The sequence below is a fragment of the Ricinus communis genome, chromosome 2 (genome assembly GCF_019578655.1).
Source record: "Ricinus communis isolate WT05 ecotype wild-type chromosome 2, ASM1957865v1, whole genome shotgun sequence".
Lineage (NCBI taxonomy): Eukaryota > Viridiplantae > Streptophyta > Magnoliopsida > Malpighiales > Euphorbiaceae > Ricinus > Ricinus communis.
Window position 1 is genome coordinate 6,800,435 of NC_063257.1, and position 17,276 is coordinate 6,817,710.

Genomic DNA, 17,276 nt, shown 5'->3' on the forward strand with positions numbered 1-17,276 from the left:
ACCTGTAAAAAGTGAGCCTAATCCTTCGAGATGTGGTAATACACTCGAATGGTACAATCCCTCCGTCGCCCCATAATGAAAGGGACGATCTCGTAGTTCTTGGTCTGTGAAGATACGTTGTTAGGTGTTTCATTTTATTTTCCTATTAAGGTTGAACCTAAAGCTGTGCTCGAGAGATAGCTGTCCATATATTGATAAGGGATGTATGGATTCTCGAGAAGAGAAGAGCCGTGGTGGTCTCCCTGGACCGCCTAGATCCCATGAGTGAATAGAAAGTTGAATCTACATTGGATCTCACCTGAATCGCCCCATCTATAACAAGTCCACATTTAGAATTGAGAAGATTAATCCACATTTAGAATTTAAGAAATTAATTAATGTAATATAAATTATTTAATTGAGTTTGTATATTAGTGAATGATACAAAATCCATTTAGACCCATTAATAATAATTACCTTTTTCTAATAGATTTTTTTTTACTTTTAAAATAATTAGATTTAGATATATATTCATTGTAAAAAATCTAAAATCACAAATTATTACTTATATATCATATGTTATTTTAATATTTATGTTGTATATAATTTTTAAGTTTATAAGTAAATTATTATGTGATTAAATATATTAAAAATGGGTTTATACATATATCATATTGTCAATCATATTCTTAAACTAGCTAAACAAAACTTGCTTAATAGGTACGTTCCAATTAGAATTTAAGACTATTGATAAATGAGTCAAATTAGAATTTATTCTTTTAATATTATGCTTATAGATCAACATTAAACATTTACAATGCGACAATTCAAATTACTAATCTAATTTCGGGATGTATTTAAAATTGCATTACTAAGCTCATTTGCGCAAATTCTTTGTTGTTAGCAAAAGGGATATATCATATGGTATGAAAGAGAAGTTAAGGATATTTTGGATTAATTTTTTTTATTCATTAATAATAACAAGAATTATTATTATTTTTATATATGTTAACAGAATAATTATGAAATGAGAGATTATTATAATATTTGATTAAAAGTTCTAACATCAGAGATGACTGGTTATCTATTTAAAGGAACAACATAAATATATAGGAACCAATCCAATCGAATGTGTCCTTAAGCTTAAAAAGGAAAAAGAGAAAAAAACAAAAAACAAATGTTTCCTTACCTGGACCTCAACCTCAACTTCAACTTAGTTTTTACATTCTGATGTTCTTATTCTTCTTCCCCACTTACTTTCTCACTATCCACATGCCTGACACCCCTACAAAATAAGGCATAAGATTCAAATTCCTCTTAGTAACAACCTGAAAGGGGATGCCACCCAATTTCTGGACAACTAGCTATGGACCTAACAATCCAAACTACTGAATGCCATATGCCCATGTCATTACAAATCACTCAACTCAACTCAACTCCATAATCAACCTCGGCCCCGTCTGTCCAAGTTACAGAGAATTTGGTTCTTGTTCAAGCCCTGTTTCTTTATTGTCTTAAAAGAAACTAGGTTGTCCATTTCAAGCAATCTTGCCATATGATCATACACGAAAACATATTGCATATTCATAATGCTGGTTGTCACTTAGACATGACATAATATCCCATTGTTCTAGTCCTTTCTTATGTCTTTTTTATTCTTTTGGTACATAGGAAATACTTTTAAATAGAAATAATGCTTGAACACTCTGAACTATTATGTTAATGAGAGTTTTCTTTCAGGGAAATTGAAGCCAGATACAGAAGGACAAGATTATATATAATTAGTGATCAAAATCTTAAGACAAAGTTTTAGGGAAGCAGTGGAGACTACACATAATTCAGTCCCACTTTTGATCGCTACATCTTGCGAGAATATATTGAATACATCTCACATTACATAAATATATATCTTCCAAGCCTTTTTTTTTCTTCTTTATTTTATTTCAGGGGAAGTAGTCTTTGCCGGAATCTTCAATTATTCCATCAGTTCCATTCTAGACATTGTTACCAAAATTGGTTGATGATGATTTATTAGTGTCAGAAATTGGCAATTCAAGGGTGCCATTTTTCTCATTTGTCACTGGTGCTGCTGAATTACTTGTGCTATCCTTGCTTTTACCCCACACGACAGTGTATAGCCCAAGAACAATGAAAACTGCTCCAATTACACTGAATAGATTCAAGAAAGAATTAGTACCACAGTCTAATTTTATTTGATCTTTCAAGAAGAATAACAGAATATATATATATATACCTTCCAAGGTGAAGTTGCTCAGCTAGAATAATGGTACCAAGAGCAGCAGTGATGATCATGCATAGAGGGCTAAAAGAGGTTACAAAAACAGGGCCTCTTTCCTTAATCACCACTCCTTGAATATAATATGCACATCCGGAGCAAACTACTCCCTAATTACATAATGAATAGTCTGTTAATGATCGAGTTCTTGAATTAATTGATTAATATCAGAAAACAAAAATTAAAACTATGATACTCACAGTGTAAACAGCAGCTAGAAGCCTCGAGTCAAAGCCAATTTTCCAGGCACTCATGTCTCTTTCCATGATAAGTGACACTGCTGCACCTTCCACCGTACCCATCAAGCATATCAATGCTGTAAGAGAAAGCTCTGCTGGGTATTTCTTCAAAGTAAATGACTGTAACAAATTTGTCAAGAAATTAAAATTTTTAGCAAGTAATGATGGTGTATGACCATCTTCAAAACCTTGAACTAGATACTGGAGTCATCGTCTCCAGGAATGGGGATTTCGAGTTTAACCAACCCTGAAGATCCTGAAACGAAGGGAACTATCTTTTTCCTGGATGAATACTTTACTTACTTGCAATATGAAGAAGCCTGACCAGCCAAAGCAACTGCCTAGGAGCAGTAAGGTTCCTACAATCCAATGCTGATTACTGGGTTCACTGCCGCCTTTGTGGTGGGCTGCTCCATGTGACCGTATAATGTCAAGGACTGGACCTTTGTACAAAGTCATAACCATTGCTCCTGCAACTGTTATACATGTTCCAATAACCTTGGCTACATCCCGTACCCTCTTAATGTTCACTCTCTCCAACCTGTAACATATCATGTAACTTTTGATTAATTATTGTATACAAATTGATAAAGATTTTGTTCTCTCATTTGTTATTAATAACTATTTCTTGAATTGACTTAAGTCTATTAATCAATATTACAAAGGCTGTCAATTTGTAGCGTCATAGTCAACAAGCCTTGTATGTTCAGAAATGGAAAATGATCTTCTATAATAGGGACAAGATTAACAATAATGATTAAACATTATTCTTCCACCTTAATTATGCGGCGGATGAACACAGCTTTAGCATATGCTTCAGAAGATTAATTTTATCAGTTCATCTTCTTTTTCTGAAACATATGCGAAAGCAAAACAAATAGGACCCAGGTGACAATTCAATTTCTTTTCCTCTTTCAGGTCGCAAATTATTCTTCTTTTTTCCTCCTTAATTTCTAGGCTGTGAGTGTGATGTGACTGGAAACTGTTGAATATGGAATTAGTGGCTTAATGTAATAATGTCCTTTAAAGCTAGCTTGCTGGCCCTTTACTACGTCACACTACATCATTGCCATTTAAACAAGTACTGCACTTGATTATGATTTTACCTGAAAACTATTGCCATTATAAAGGTTATGGCAGGAAGGACATTGATAGAAGCAGATGCAAATGTTGCTGATGTATACTGCAGCCCAACATAGTACATATTCTGATCAAGCACTGGCCTGCAGATTTCCATACATAAATTAACATTGTTTTCTAATTCAGAACATAAGACACATATTTACTATATGCTATACAAATTATTTTGCTCCACTACGTTAAGGACATATAAAATTAAAATGCTAACTCAAATTTTGTCCAGGAATCTATGTAGCGAAGAATAATCTTAGTTTTTCTTTATAATTAGATATGCTCACTAAAGCATGAAAGACAAGTAAAATATGACTAATCATATTAAAAGTAACTGAAAAACATTAGTATAATAAGTTATGACATAAATAGACTATTGTAGTGACTAATGAAATAATTATAAAATAAAAATAAAAGTGACTGAATCAATGATGCTATGCATATTTAAAGCAGACTCGCTCGATGAGGTTAAGATAGGAGAGATACACCTATGTTTATCTCAGCCTGTCAGCACATTGCATAAAATTATGAAATGCATGACGTGCATATTATGTTTGAAATGCATGATTTGATAAGCACAGAAAGGTGGGTAGAGCATTACTCCAGAAAACCAAGAGCCGCTATTCTGAGAAAGATAGGAAGTGTCATCTTTGGCCTTGTTTTCCTGTAATCAACAATGGAATACAAGAGAAAACAGCGTATTCTCTGATTAGGCCATGCATAAGAAGAAACAGAGCAATATGGTTCCGACCAGATTTCCAAGAAAACGCAAGAAAATAAATAGATATAAATATTGAGCATGTATTATTTAACAATCGAAATTTAAATTTTACTGCAACAAATGATGAGAGAGAGAGAGAGAGAGAGAGAGAGACCTTTCGAGAACAAGAGCAAAAGGTGCGATGACAAGAGTGGCAACAACATGGCGATAAACTGCAAGTATATAATGACTCATGCCACGCTTCAAAGAAACCATGGTGATAATATACATTCCTGCATATCCAAATTGTAGAGACACAATTGCTATGAAAGGTTTAACTTTGATTATTCCTTGGCATAGCTTCTTACACAGGCTCTGCTCTTCCATTTTCTTTATGTCTTTCTTTCTTTCTTTAACTACCTCAAGCTCCCTACTGAGTGACTCAATCTCTCAATGCATGCAACCACTGGTATGAGAGACGTCCCTTTATAGACCCAAAAAGCAAGAAAAATGAGATTATAAAAAATAAAAAATAAAAAAATAAAAAAAAAAGTAAAAGATAGATATACCATTTCTACTACTCTACGACTATACGAAGCACTCACTCTTCTCCTACTTCATCTTTAATAAATTTATCAAGATTCCTTTATCCAATAACTCAAACACTTCTTTTTATTCCAGAGCAAACTAACTAGGGAATCCTCTCTGCTGTCTTATGTGTAGAATCCTTGTAAATTATTTTTAATTAACAAGGAAGAGAAAAGAAAAAAAAAAAAAAAAGGAAGTTCAGAGAGCAGAATTATTAGGAAAATGATGCTTTTCTAATTTTATTTTATTTATTTTTTTATATTAGAAGGTGGGATCTTAGTTCTTCCCACCACACCAGATGAAATTCAGGTTTAGTGCTAAAAGACGATATTATTGGTGTTTGTAAAGAGTGGGTGCCTTAAAAGTGTGTACACCATTTCCAAAAGATGATTGACCAGACCCTCAATCACATTATTTTGTTTGGTGCACCTTATCAGGTTTTTCTTTTCTTTCCCTGAATTTCTTAGTTCTCGATCATATATTAATTGCGTAATTTATTAAAATTATATTTTATTAATTTCTTATATTTTTGTTTTTAGTTGGATTAAAAAAAAATTATATATTTTTTATTTGTTTTATATAGATTTTTTTATTTTTATGTTTACTTTAGATAAAAATAATTGAATTCCTAATAAACTAAAAATAAAAATTAAAGAATATAAAAAAATTAAACTGAAGATTAATAGTACATTATACCTTAACAATGGGCAATGATAGATTGATAAGGGAGACACATCAAAATGAATACTATTGTTTTATTAGGAGAATATTTGTTTATAAAAAAATTATCATATTACAATTTATTTTTAGTAAAATTACTAAATTTATATCATATTTTATTTATTATTTTTTTAATAAATATTTAAACCAAGATTACTACCTAAGCCCTTAATCATCTTTACCAACAAGAAAAGTAATCCAAAAATCTTCCTAAAGTCCATATAGTGGAGTTGTTTGCTCAAAATAATTAACTAAATACTTTATTTAAAATTTATATTTTTATTAAAATTAAAATAAGACTTTAATTAATTATTTGTATGGGAGAGTATAAAAAATATTATTATTAAATATTTTTTAGTTTTTGAGTCTCATTTAATTTTTTTATATTTTTAAAGATAGAGAATATAGAAAGAAAAATGACAACGATAATACAAGAGAATTTGAAATGAAAATATATTATTGAAAATTCTAAAAAAAAAGTGAAAAAAATATTGAAAATTTTTATTCATAGCAATGCATAAAAAGTCTTTAAAAGTATATAAAATTATATGTCTATAAAAGTCAATAACTTTTTAAATATTAACTTACTTTTAAAAATTTTATAAAAGTTGTAATTGAGCACTTCTAGTTTTTATAGACTTTTTGAAAGTCTATATTAAATACTCCACACTTGAATACATTGAATACAAGTCTAATTTTCAAAATTACTATTGAATACATCTTGGTTTTTAAATTTTATTAAAGTGTTTAAAAATTTTAATTGAATACATCATTCTAAAAGTGATGTAAAATATAAAGAAATTAAAAAAGTTATAAGAATTTCTTATAATTTCTTGGTATTTAGAAAAGAGCAAAGGGTATTAAAAAACTATTAAAATCTCTTATCATAAGTGAGAATTGTTAGAAAAATCAATAGTCATTATAATAAGTTATTATTTATTTTTTAAAATATTTTAATAATTATCTGTCATTTTTATAAATATAATGTAACGTCAAGTTTTTTTATTTTATTTTTTTATATCTAAATAAATATAATAAATTCTATAGCATTTATAGAAAGATAATGTACTCTCCAATTAGATCTTCTTATAATTAAATATTTATTTAATTTAATTTTAAATATCAAAGATAAGAAGCGATACCTAAATTTGAACTGAAAATATTAATGTAAGAAAATAAGTTTATGAATACCTAATTCAGACATCATTAACTTTTGTGATATTAATAATTCCAGTGTGATGTGGAAAATCAGAGACGCTGTAAGCTGACTCAGTTCCATTGCTTTCCAAATGATTATCTGGAATGTTAGTTTCCAAACTTATTCTTATTCCAATGTGTCAGTCTCCATTAACTGTTTAGTCCCTTCATAGAAATTTGCATCTTAATTTTTATAGCATATTATGTCATCATCCATCGTTTCAATTATCCTAAGTTTATCCTATCCATCAATCTAATAAACAAATTCCCTTTTTTTCTTTTCTCTTGTTTTTCTCAGAATTATTTTGCACCAGTGTTCTTTCATTTTATTTCTTCTTTTTATATATATCAAGTGGGCAAATAGAAGTAATTCATATATTTATGCTAAATAACATTAAAGTTTAAGCCAACCTAACCTTTTATCTCACCATTTTCTATTCTTTTGCTGTCGTTATTTTTCAACCGTTAAACTGTAAGTAGTCTCGCTTCTGACAAGAAAAAATTCTAAAATAAAAAGGAAAAAAGAAAAAGCAAATGGATAACAATTTGAGAAAAGAGAAAATGAAGTAGAGAAATGGAAACCAAGGCAGAGGAAAAAAGGAAAGTTGGTGGTTTCGTGTTTGGATTCCAACGAGAGAAGAAGATGAAGTTGGTGGAAACCCACATTGTCTCATATATGGAAATTAGCATTGTGAAGATATATGTATTGCGGTGAAACTATTTTTATTTAATGGAAACATGTGGCCACAGATCAAAGTTTAATTTAATTCCTTTCCTCCTCTTTCATGCTCAATATTTTCATGATTAGTTTCAGCAATCCAATAGTTTCCAAAGCAATTTATATTTTTATATGTTATTAAATAATAATTCTGATCTTATATAATGGTTTATTAGTCATATTTCTATTGTCAGTTTATAAATATAACGAATATATTAAGTAATAATATTTTAAAAATAAATTAAAATAACTCAAGCCACAACTCATCTCTCACCCTTCTTTTTTTTTTTTTACTAAACGTTTATATTTTTATCCACAAATTGATGGCTGTTCACTTTTTTTCTTCTTCTTATATTATAGTTAGTCAATTTTAATAAAAAATATTATTATGTATTTTTGGAGGTTGTATGACTCCTTCGTTATAGAGATGTAAATTTTTCATTTTATGGAAATAGGATGTGGATGTTGAATTTGTTTTCTGAAAATGGTGAATAGTAAATATATATTCAAAAATGCATATAAAGTCTATATGTGATATAATACTATTAATAAAATGTATTTTCTATGTATGTTTTTTTAAAATTAATTTAAACAGAAAGAATTATAATTTTAAAGTATTGGATTTAATGTTGATATTATTACTTTTACTATTTATAAAATAGTTATTCTATATATTATTATTTAAATTTATTCATATAAATACTTTAAAATAATAATATAAAATTTTAATTTTTTAAATTAAAAATTTATTTATAATTAAAATAATAATAATTATCTCTTCAATATATAAATAAATGACCAATAGACTAATATACCAGTATTTTGTATAAAAAGAAATTTTTTTTTACCAATTTTCATTATAATACGGAGGTCTCAAACCCATTTTAGCAAGAAGACGAAAAATTATTAGTCAAGATGCTTACCATATATGTGATATTATTCTTATAAAGAAAAACCATATCCCTATATTATAACTAAGCTAAATATCATTTTTACAAATATTTAAAAATATAAAGTAAAATTTGGTCCTTTTTTATTATTCTTAAAAAATTTTCTTTTAATAATAATAAAATCTTAAATTCAATTCGCTATTAGAATAATACGTACTTTAAATCCTACTAACTAACATAATTTAGACATCAAATTGGATTGCCTAATTAAAACTATATAATAATAAAATCCAAACAATTCCAATCACTTGAGGATGTTTTTGAATTATATATTTGTCAGAAAAGGAACTTGATATTTAGAAATTAGAATAGATATTACACAAGCTTTTGTTGGATCAAGATATCATCCCAAATACATGATCACTTGAGAATGTCTCTTCATTACTTCTCGCATAATAATGTCATCCCCAACCTTATTATATTTTCATTTTCATTTTCATTGCATATTCATATTCATATTCATATTCTTATTACAAAGTTAAGAAATAATTAGCCTCAGGTCCCCCAAGAGCATCAAATCAGGGTTGACATTTATGCTTATCTCTGTACTTGTTATTTGGATCTGAAAAGTAGCAAATGTCTTATATATTATTCCTTTATGCATGCTTGCCCAACCAATCAAATTTGATGATTTTCTTGCCAAACCCTATATATACCATTGGAATAAGGTTGAAATAGGCTCTTAAATTTTGAAAAGCAGGCCTAAACATGCCCTTTTAACCTTTTTAGATGATTTTAATTTACAACTTTAATATTTTATCTCTTACTAAGAGCTAATTACTTGTTTGTTAAATTGAACTTTTAATTTATTTTTTTACTGAATTCACTCTTTTAATATAGAGAGTGTAATTTAATCTCCTAAAAAAAAAATAATGGAATTGAATTAAAAAAGATCAAAAGGACATATTTAACCCGTTCTCAAAGTTTATAGCCTATTTAAATATTATTCTTATACCATTTGCCAAAGTCTACCAAAAATAAAGTAGCAAATGTCATTTAATTGGATATCACGGCATTGGTACGTAAAAGAGAATTCAATTCCTTTACTTTGCATCAGGATAATTAAAATCAGATTTAATTGGCGCTTATAAAAAAAATGAAATTTTTCACAAAGTATATTTTTCGTTACAACTAAGGAGAGAAGACTCGTATAACTCGGGGCCCATTCAAATTAAAATTTACACTAACTTAAAATAAAATATGTATTTACTGTCAAATTAAGCTAAAAATGTTGATAACATATTTTCTTTAAAACCAAATAAAGAATTTGGGTTTCAATTTGCATAAGCATTTAAGTAAAGTAACCATTTAGCACATACAAAGTATTTTTTTGTCCCCATAAACTTGATTCCGAAGTGTCTCCCCAAGAACTAAAGTTTGCAACACTTGAACCCTGAGGCCTAAGCTGTTGATCCCTTTACTTTGACTATCTTAACTAAGCCATTCTACTTGTTGCATAACGTTAATCATGCAAACTAAGCAACTTGACTGGTGTTAGGCAATTAACCCATTTGTTTTGAAATGCACAAGATGAAGAAGTCCTATACTAGCTACAACTTAATTTGATTGAATTAGCAATTTAATTTTTGACGTGGACTTCTGATTTCTCAGTTTTGAATCCTTTTGATGAGCCTTCAATGGACAAAAGCAAGTAAGCATTACGACTAAACAGAAAATCCCACGAATGAGTGTATTATTGCTGCAATGGGTCCATTGAAAACATCAACATGTATAATACACACACACAAGCCACTTAAATCAAACCCTCCAAATCTATCATGCCCATTATTTCGACCAAAGAAATTCCACATAACAACAAAATGCCACAAAAACAATGGTGCTGACTTCTGAAAAAGCAAAAACAATAAAAACATAAATAAAAAGCACTAATGTATGCTTGAGACTTTTAGGTGCCTATATTAAGGCCAAGTGATCATATATGGGGTCTGCTAGCTTTAGCAAATGTAGCAAGCAATTTGGTTTTCCATAATACTTCTAATCAAATCAAAACAATTTCTAGCCCCACTATATTACACTTTATTTGGTGTGAGTGGTGGCTTATTGCAAGCCAAGACGAAGGCACAAGTGTACAATTATTAATCACTTTACATACCAAATTATATGGAGGGAGCCCATATATAAAGGAAATGCCTCTGGAAATTTAGATGCTGTAATTGGGAAAAAGAGCCTAGGCGTGATTTGTTTACATACAATGCATGCTTGCTTGTTTAGTTACTTCCCACCATTGTTATTATCTCCTTGATCAGTTGCTGTGATTGGTAATTCTGGGGCGGCGCCCTTTTCAGTAATGGGGGGCTCTTGATTTGATGAGTAGTCCTTGCTTTTGCCCCACACCACAGAGTATAACCCAATTGCGATTATGATCCCTCCAAGTATACTAAAATGACATTATTTAGAGACAATCAATCGCTTTTTCTGGAAAATTAATAGATAGTTACAGTTCTGACATGGTAGCTAGCTGTATTTACCTTCCAAGATAAAGCTTCTCGGCTAAAATAATGGAGCCAAGAACAGCAACTATGATCATGCATAAAGGGTTAAATGCTGTTACAAATACGGGACCTCTTGTCTTCATCACAATACCTTGCACATAGTAAGTGATTCCAGAGGTAACAATTCCCTGGATTTAATTAGCCACAAAACAATTTAATTAATTGGAGTAATCAACTGTTTGGACTGTGAAGTGTGGAGCAAGAAAACATAGATATGTATAATCTTACAGTGTAAACAGGAGCGAGGAGTCTGGAGTCCCAGCCAACTGCCCATGAACTAGGGTGGTGGGCAACTGCCAGTGCTACGGCCAAACTCTGTACAGTGCCGGATAAGCATATCAAGGAGGAGAGAGACAGTTCCGCCGGGTACTTCTTTAATGCTATCGACTGCATAACAATCAATTTCATGTTAATTATATAATTGAATTCATAATTGTTTCTGAAGTTTTTCCTTCAATACATTATATATAACCGGCTTGAGCTAGTAGCCTAACGAATAAGCGTCAGCCTCAGTGCAGAAGTTCAACATTCAAGAAGTTTAGAATAAATAAAAGACTTTAATTTTTTTTTTTCAGACATTTAACTTTAGTTATATAAGTTTCAATTTAATTATATTTATAAATGAAAAATTGACATAACACATAAATAGCTATTAAAAATAAAACAATTAGGATCGTTAATAAATTATAACTTGAAGTTAAATAATTGAAATCAATAAATTAAAATCTTACAATCAAAACAAAACGAAATACAAAAATTAAACGCTATTTATATGATTATTCTAGTTTTCTTTTTATACCCACAACAATAAATATAATATAATTTGGACTAGCTAGGTAGTGTGAATAGCTAATAATGATATGAGTCAATACCTGCAAAATGTAGAAAGCAGACCAGGCGACACAGCCTACAAGGATTAATAGGGTACCAGTCACCCAATGTTTACCAGAAGAGTCATCAGAACTTCCATGGTGACTTGTTCTGCCTGAGCTTATTAGATCGATGGTTGGACCTTTGTACAATGCCATAAGTAAAGCTCCTCCAAAAGTCACTACAGTTCCAATTACTTTTGCTTGACTTCTTATCTCCTTAATCTTTATGCGCTCTAACCTATTCATTAAAAAATATCCAAAATGTTTATAAAAAAATCTAAATATAGATTATTTTATTACGAATGCGTGCACGTACGCGATATTTATTCTCAATATAAAAAATTGATAATTCAGATAATATATATATAATTTTTGAATAGCATATTACGTATGAGAAATTCAAAACAGAAGTCTCACCTAAGAATCATAGCAAGTACGAAGGTGACAGAGGGAACAGCATTCATGATGGCAGATGTGTATGATGTTGATGTATATTGCATCCCTAAGTAACTGAAGCCTTGGTCAAGAATTGGCCTGTTTGTCAATTATACACATGTATATATATAGTTAGACAAAAAATCAAAATAAATAATTTCTGCTGATTAAAATTTGTTTTAGGAAATAGAATCTATGAAAATGGTTCATGTGTACATATATATGTGTAACCCCTTACTCTAAAAACCCAAGTGCCACTATTTGTAGGAAGACTTTGAATGTCATCTTTGGCCTTATTTTCCTGCATATATAAAAGCAAAAATTAAAAAAAAAATTTAGAGGTTGATTAATTAATTAGTTCCACTTATCCACGATACTATACTATAACTATATATATATATATATATACATATAAGACTTATAAAATATGATAGCACTCCTCATTTGTGGATGTGTAAGGGCATTCAATTCAAAAAGAGTGGATGAAAGGTTTTCAGAAAAAAAAAAAAAAAACAGTATATTGTCATCCAATTGAGAGCGCGAAAATGGTCGCTAAAAGTCTAAAACAAGTAACCAAATTTCTTTAGCAACGGGTTGGAACATTACTGTCGCCATAGGCTTGTAGATAAAAAAATTTGGCCAGAGGATAGAAGCATCGAGTATTTCGCTCAAGTGTGTGACTATATATATATATATTATATAGTGTGTAAAGAGGGTGCGGGTTAGGAATTTAGTAACCTCTCAAGAACGAGAGCAAAAGGGGCAAGAACAAGGGCAGCGATGCCGTTGCGGTAGACAATGAGGACATAACGATTCATGCCATGGTTAAGAGTTACCATGCTGATAATGTAATTGCCAGCAGACCCAAATTGCAAGCATACCATTAGAATATAAGGTCTCAACTTGTAAAACACTTCATTTAACTTTCCCATTTCTCTCGCTGTCTCAGGAGGAAAAAGAGATTTTAAGGAAAGAAAATTAGAAAAGGAAGTGCAAGTGAATGAGATAGTAAGAAGAAAAAGAAAAAGGTTCTTATAAGGAGCGAAAGCAAGAAAAATCTGAAAGAGCAGAACCCACCCGAGAATATTTTATTTTGCAGAATAATGCTTGCTTATTTGGTGATCAATTTATATATATATTTGTTTTCCTCTCTGATTTTAAAAGAATAAAATCTTTAGAAGATGACTGCTAATACTACTGCTTCTGAGTTAATTTATTTGTTCATGCAGCAATCCATGGCCTTTTATATGGAAAATTTGTTGTGTTCTGTTTTGGTTGGTATCTGAGATGGGAGTAGATAATCTAACTTAATTTTATGAATTGCTGATTCATTACTTTACTTCTTTCCTTTTCCCAAACGTTTTTATTTTATTTTCAATTTTTATCTCCAAATGTTGGCTGGTTTCACAACCTTTGCACTTCATAAATCTATTTAATTTGTGGCATTTGTGCAGCATCAATTTTGGAGCATGACCCTTCTTTAATCCATGATTGTTATGATCATTTCTTTTGTATTGGTACCATGATCATTTTCTTTTCTTTATGTTTCAGTTTTTCAAAGTAGTAATTAAGTGCAACGCACGTTCATCTAATGAATATTATTCATTCTCATTTTTTATTTATTCATTAATTTATTAAAATTCAATGGGGTGAAAACTATATAACACAACACTTGATATTAAAATTAACATATTCTAAACTTTATATATTTTCAATTTTCAAAATAAAAATATCAATTATTTCGTTTTTAATTGAGTCATTATATGTTTAAAGAGATTTCACCTCATTAATGAGCTCTTAAATACGAATATAAAAGAAAATCTAAGCATACATGAATGATTATATGCATAGAGGATCCATTAGCAAAATAATAATAATAATAGTGTAGACAAATGATAAGTATTGAGCACAGTAAAAGGGAAGGAGGGTAAGCAAAGAATAAATAAGGGAATTGTGGATTCGTATTTGGAATCCATGAAATGATAATAAAAAAGAAGAAGGTGGCATGGAATCCACAATACAAATGCGAAGATGTCCCAATTCCAAAAGGATGCCTATCTGATAGGAACGCATTTAATTACTATTGTTTCTTCTTCTTCTTCCTTTTTCGTTCGTTCGTCATCAAGAAATACTGTGGCATTAGCTGCAGTGCAGCAGCTCCTTTGATTCTTTCACATGAAAATGTGACCCATCATTTATATATATTAATCATTTTGCTGACATGGTCAATTGTGTTTATTCCCCTCACTTTTCTCAGAATTCTTTTTTCTTTCTAAACTTTTATTTTGTTTTTGTCTAATTAAAAGATACGCAGGCAAATTGGTTTTGATAGTACCACACTTCCTAAAATATAAAGGAATAAAAAAAACATCAAAGAAGCAATATATATATATATATATATATATATAATTTTATACAATTTTACACACACTAATAATCATAGTAGCCAATATTAATTTTTTTTTTTTTTTAAAAACGTGTTAATAAAAGAATTTAGAAAATATCATTTCAGTTAATCAGTTTTTCTAATTCCATTTAGATCAGTTGTTCATCAATTCTATTTCTTGGATTCATTTTCTCACCCTTACTTTTCAATCACAAATTGCGATCTTAAGAGAAACAGAAGGAATGCATAAATTTAATCCTTTTAGAATCCAGAAAAATACAAATTAAAATATTTGCTTATAGAAAAACAAAAGACTATCACCCCATAAAAAATATATATATAAAAAAAACACACAAAAATATACGCCATCCTCCAACTTGTTTGCCTGAAATTCTTAAAATTTGATGCTTGAAATTGACCGAGAAGTGAATAATTACATTTGAATTGAGAATATTCTTATGTTCGATATTTAGTGCTTTTAAAAACAAGTCCATGTGAATAAAACTTTTGTCCCCAACAATGGCAAAACAGGAAATCACCCATTTGAATCCAAAAACAGCTTCACTTCCAGAGGAACCTCATCTGTGTATTTATACCTCAGTTGACAGCTATATCGATTGAGAAGAAAAATAAATAAATATCGATCGAATATTTAGATTCATGTTTCCTTTTATGATTTATTCTTGGTTAATTATCTTTTTTTTTTTTTTTGAAAAGAAACAAAAACTACACGATACCCATATACAGTATAACGTAATCAATTTCAAATTCATTATTCAATTTGAGTTTCTGATTTCAATATACTATCACGTAAACCAACTGGGGATTTCTTTTTTCTTCTGTATTTTCATTTATGAATGTTTTTTTATAAATTTTAAATCTTTTTATAACCAATATTTGTAGGATTTTATCAGTTTTATAATGGGATATACGTAAAGAGATTATTACTGTAGCTTATTAGGGTTATCACTGAATTGGATATCCAAAAAGCTGATGTTATAGTTGAACTTCAGTGCCAGTAATATTTCACTCAGATACTAAATATAATAAATAAGTTAAAAAAAAAAAAAACAGGGTTTTTGTTGTGCAGGAAAACAGTAGAGACTAGAGAGAAAAAAAGAAACCTTATTAGAAGCATCGAAATACGTAAAAAATCTATAAAATATACTTCAAACACCATGACCCTTTGTTTTGGTAATTTATTTATTTATTTTTATTTATAACACTAATATTTCTTTTTAAAAGAAAGAGTGAAGGAAGTAAACCTAGTTTTAATCTTGTCAATTAAACAAGGATTGATATGTGGTTTAATTTATCCTTTGACAGTAGACATGCACTATCAAGATAAAAGGATTCATAAATGTAAATAAATAAACATCTTTGTGGTGGAAAATGCTTGAATTTGATGTGTGTGCTCTACAAAGGACCAAAACCCACTCAGATCATAACTTTCCAAATTTTAAAAATTATTAGTCTACAGTCGGCATGCAAATTCAGACATTATAACGTGAAGTCCAAATTCTATTTTCTTGCATGTTTAATTCCTTTTTAACTTTATTTCTTTTACTATAAAAGAATTTATATTAGCAAAGCAAAAATATTAGCAGTTTAATAATTATCTGTTAGATACTGTAAATTAATTAATTATTGTATATTTAGATGGTGTTTTTATTTTCCTCTGCATGCACTTTCATCAGACAGAACTGAGTGCAAGGACTGTAATTAAATTCTATATTTATCCTCTTATAAAGAGATTAGGGCATTGTGGATAGTGTCCCTTCTATTATTTACTATATTTTCTACCAAATCTTGGTGGCAAAAGTGGAATCTTCTGAACTTTTATATATGCCTGATAGCGTAGAAAGAATAGACTTTTAGCCAAATCGTGGGAGACATTTATATATTCTCTTAGAAGTTTCTTTTACACAATGTCTCTTTGTAATTAGGGACTTAATTTTTGGGTTTAACATAATCTCTTCAAACTTCAGATCAGATTTAGAAATGATTTCTGCATGAATTAAGATTAGGTTCATTTATTGGGTAAGAGGTGAAAACTAATAGGGTTCTTTCCTCTGAGTAACCTTATTAGCGTATGGTTTTAGAAAGCTCTTTTCAATAATTTAGGTTAACCAAAAGAAGAATGTAATCGAAAACTCTCTCAAAGTCACATTTGAGCTCTAGCTACAATAAATAAACATAACATTTTAAACTTACATAAACCAAAAATCATACGAAGTTAGAAGTTAATTGGGTTTTAGATTTACACAAACATGACATTTTAAACTTCTCATATCGAATAGTTCATTCCCATTTGCTACATCTCCTAATTCTGAAGACATTGATTGGATTGTCATAGTAGCATTAGCAAAGAAATTATAACAAAAAGGAAAGTAGAAATATTATCATAAAATGGGTGTATCTGATTTGTAAAAGTGCATGCTGAGATTAGTTCCCCCCAGTGGCCAAGCGAGGAGCGCATTTGGCTTTGCTGGTGAAGTGGGGATTAGGTTGGCTGTTATTCTCATCTTCGCAAGGCACTTTATTAGGATCAT

General features: G+C 29.6%; 2 protein-coding genes across 2 annotated transcripts; both read right to left on the minus strand.

The window, feature by feature from the left end:
• Positions 1–1,735: 1,735 nt before the first annotated feature.
• LOC8274105 (WAT1-related protein At1g21890) lies at positions 1,736–5,064 on the minus strand. The gene is made up of 8 exons (XM_015715930.2): positions 4,915–5,064; positions 4,521–4,829; positions 4,247–4,309; positions 3,621–3,737; positions 2,818–3,055; positions 2,476–2,634; positions 2,234–2,385; positions 1,736–2,148 (listed from the first exon to the last, which is right to left on the minus strand). Exons 2-8 carry the CDS (start codon positions 4,730–4,732, stop codon positions 1,974–1,976), a joined length of 1,116 nt encoding a protein of 371 aa, XP_015571416.1. The 5' UTR covers positions 4,733–4,829; positions 4,915–5,064; the 3' UTR covers positions 1,736–1,973.
• Positions 5,065–10,422: 5,358 nt separating this feature from the next.
• Positions 10,423–13,533, minus strand: LOC8274104 (WAT1-related protein At4g08290). The gene is made up of 7 exons (XM_002513745.4): positions 13,077–13,533; positions 12,577–12,639; positions 12,321–12,437; positions 11,904–12,141; positions 11,260–11,418; positions 11,008–11,159; positions 10,423–10,916 (listed from the first exon to the last, which is right to left on the minus strand). Exons 1-7 carry the CDS (start codon positions 13,268–13,270, stop codon positions 10,751–10,753), a joined length of 1,089 nt encoding a protein of 362 aa, XP_002513791.2. The 5' UTR covers positions 13,271–13,533; the 3' UTR covers positions 10,423–10,750.
• Positions 13,534–17,276: the final 3,743 nt, after the last annotated feature.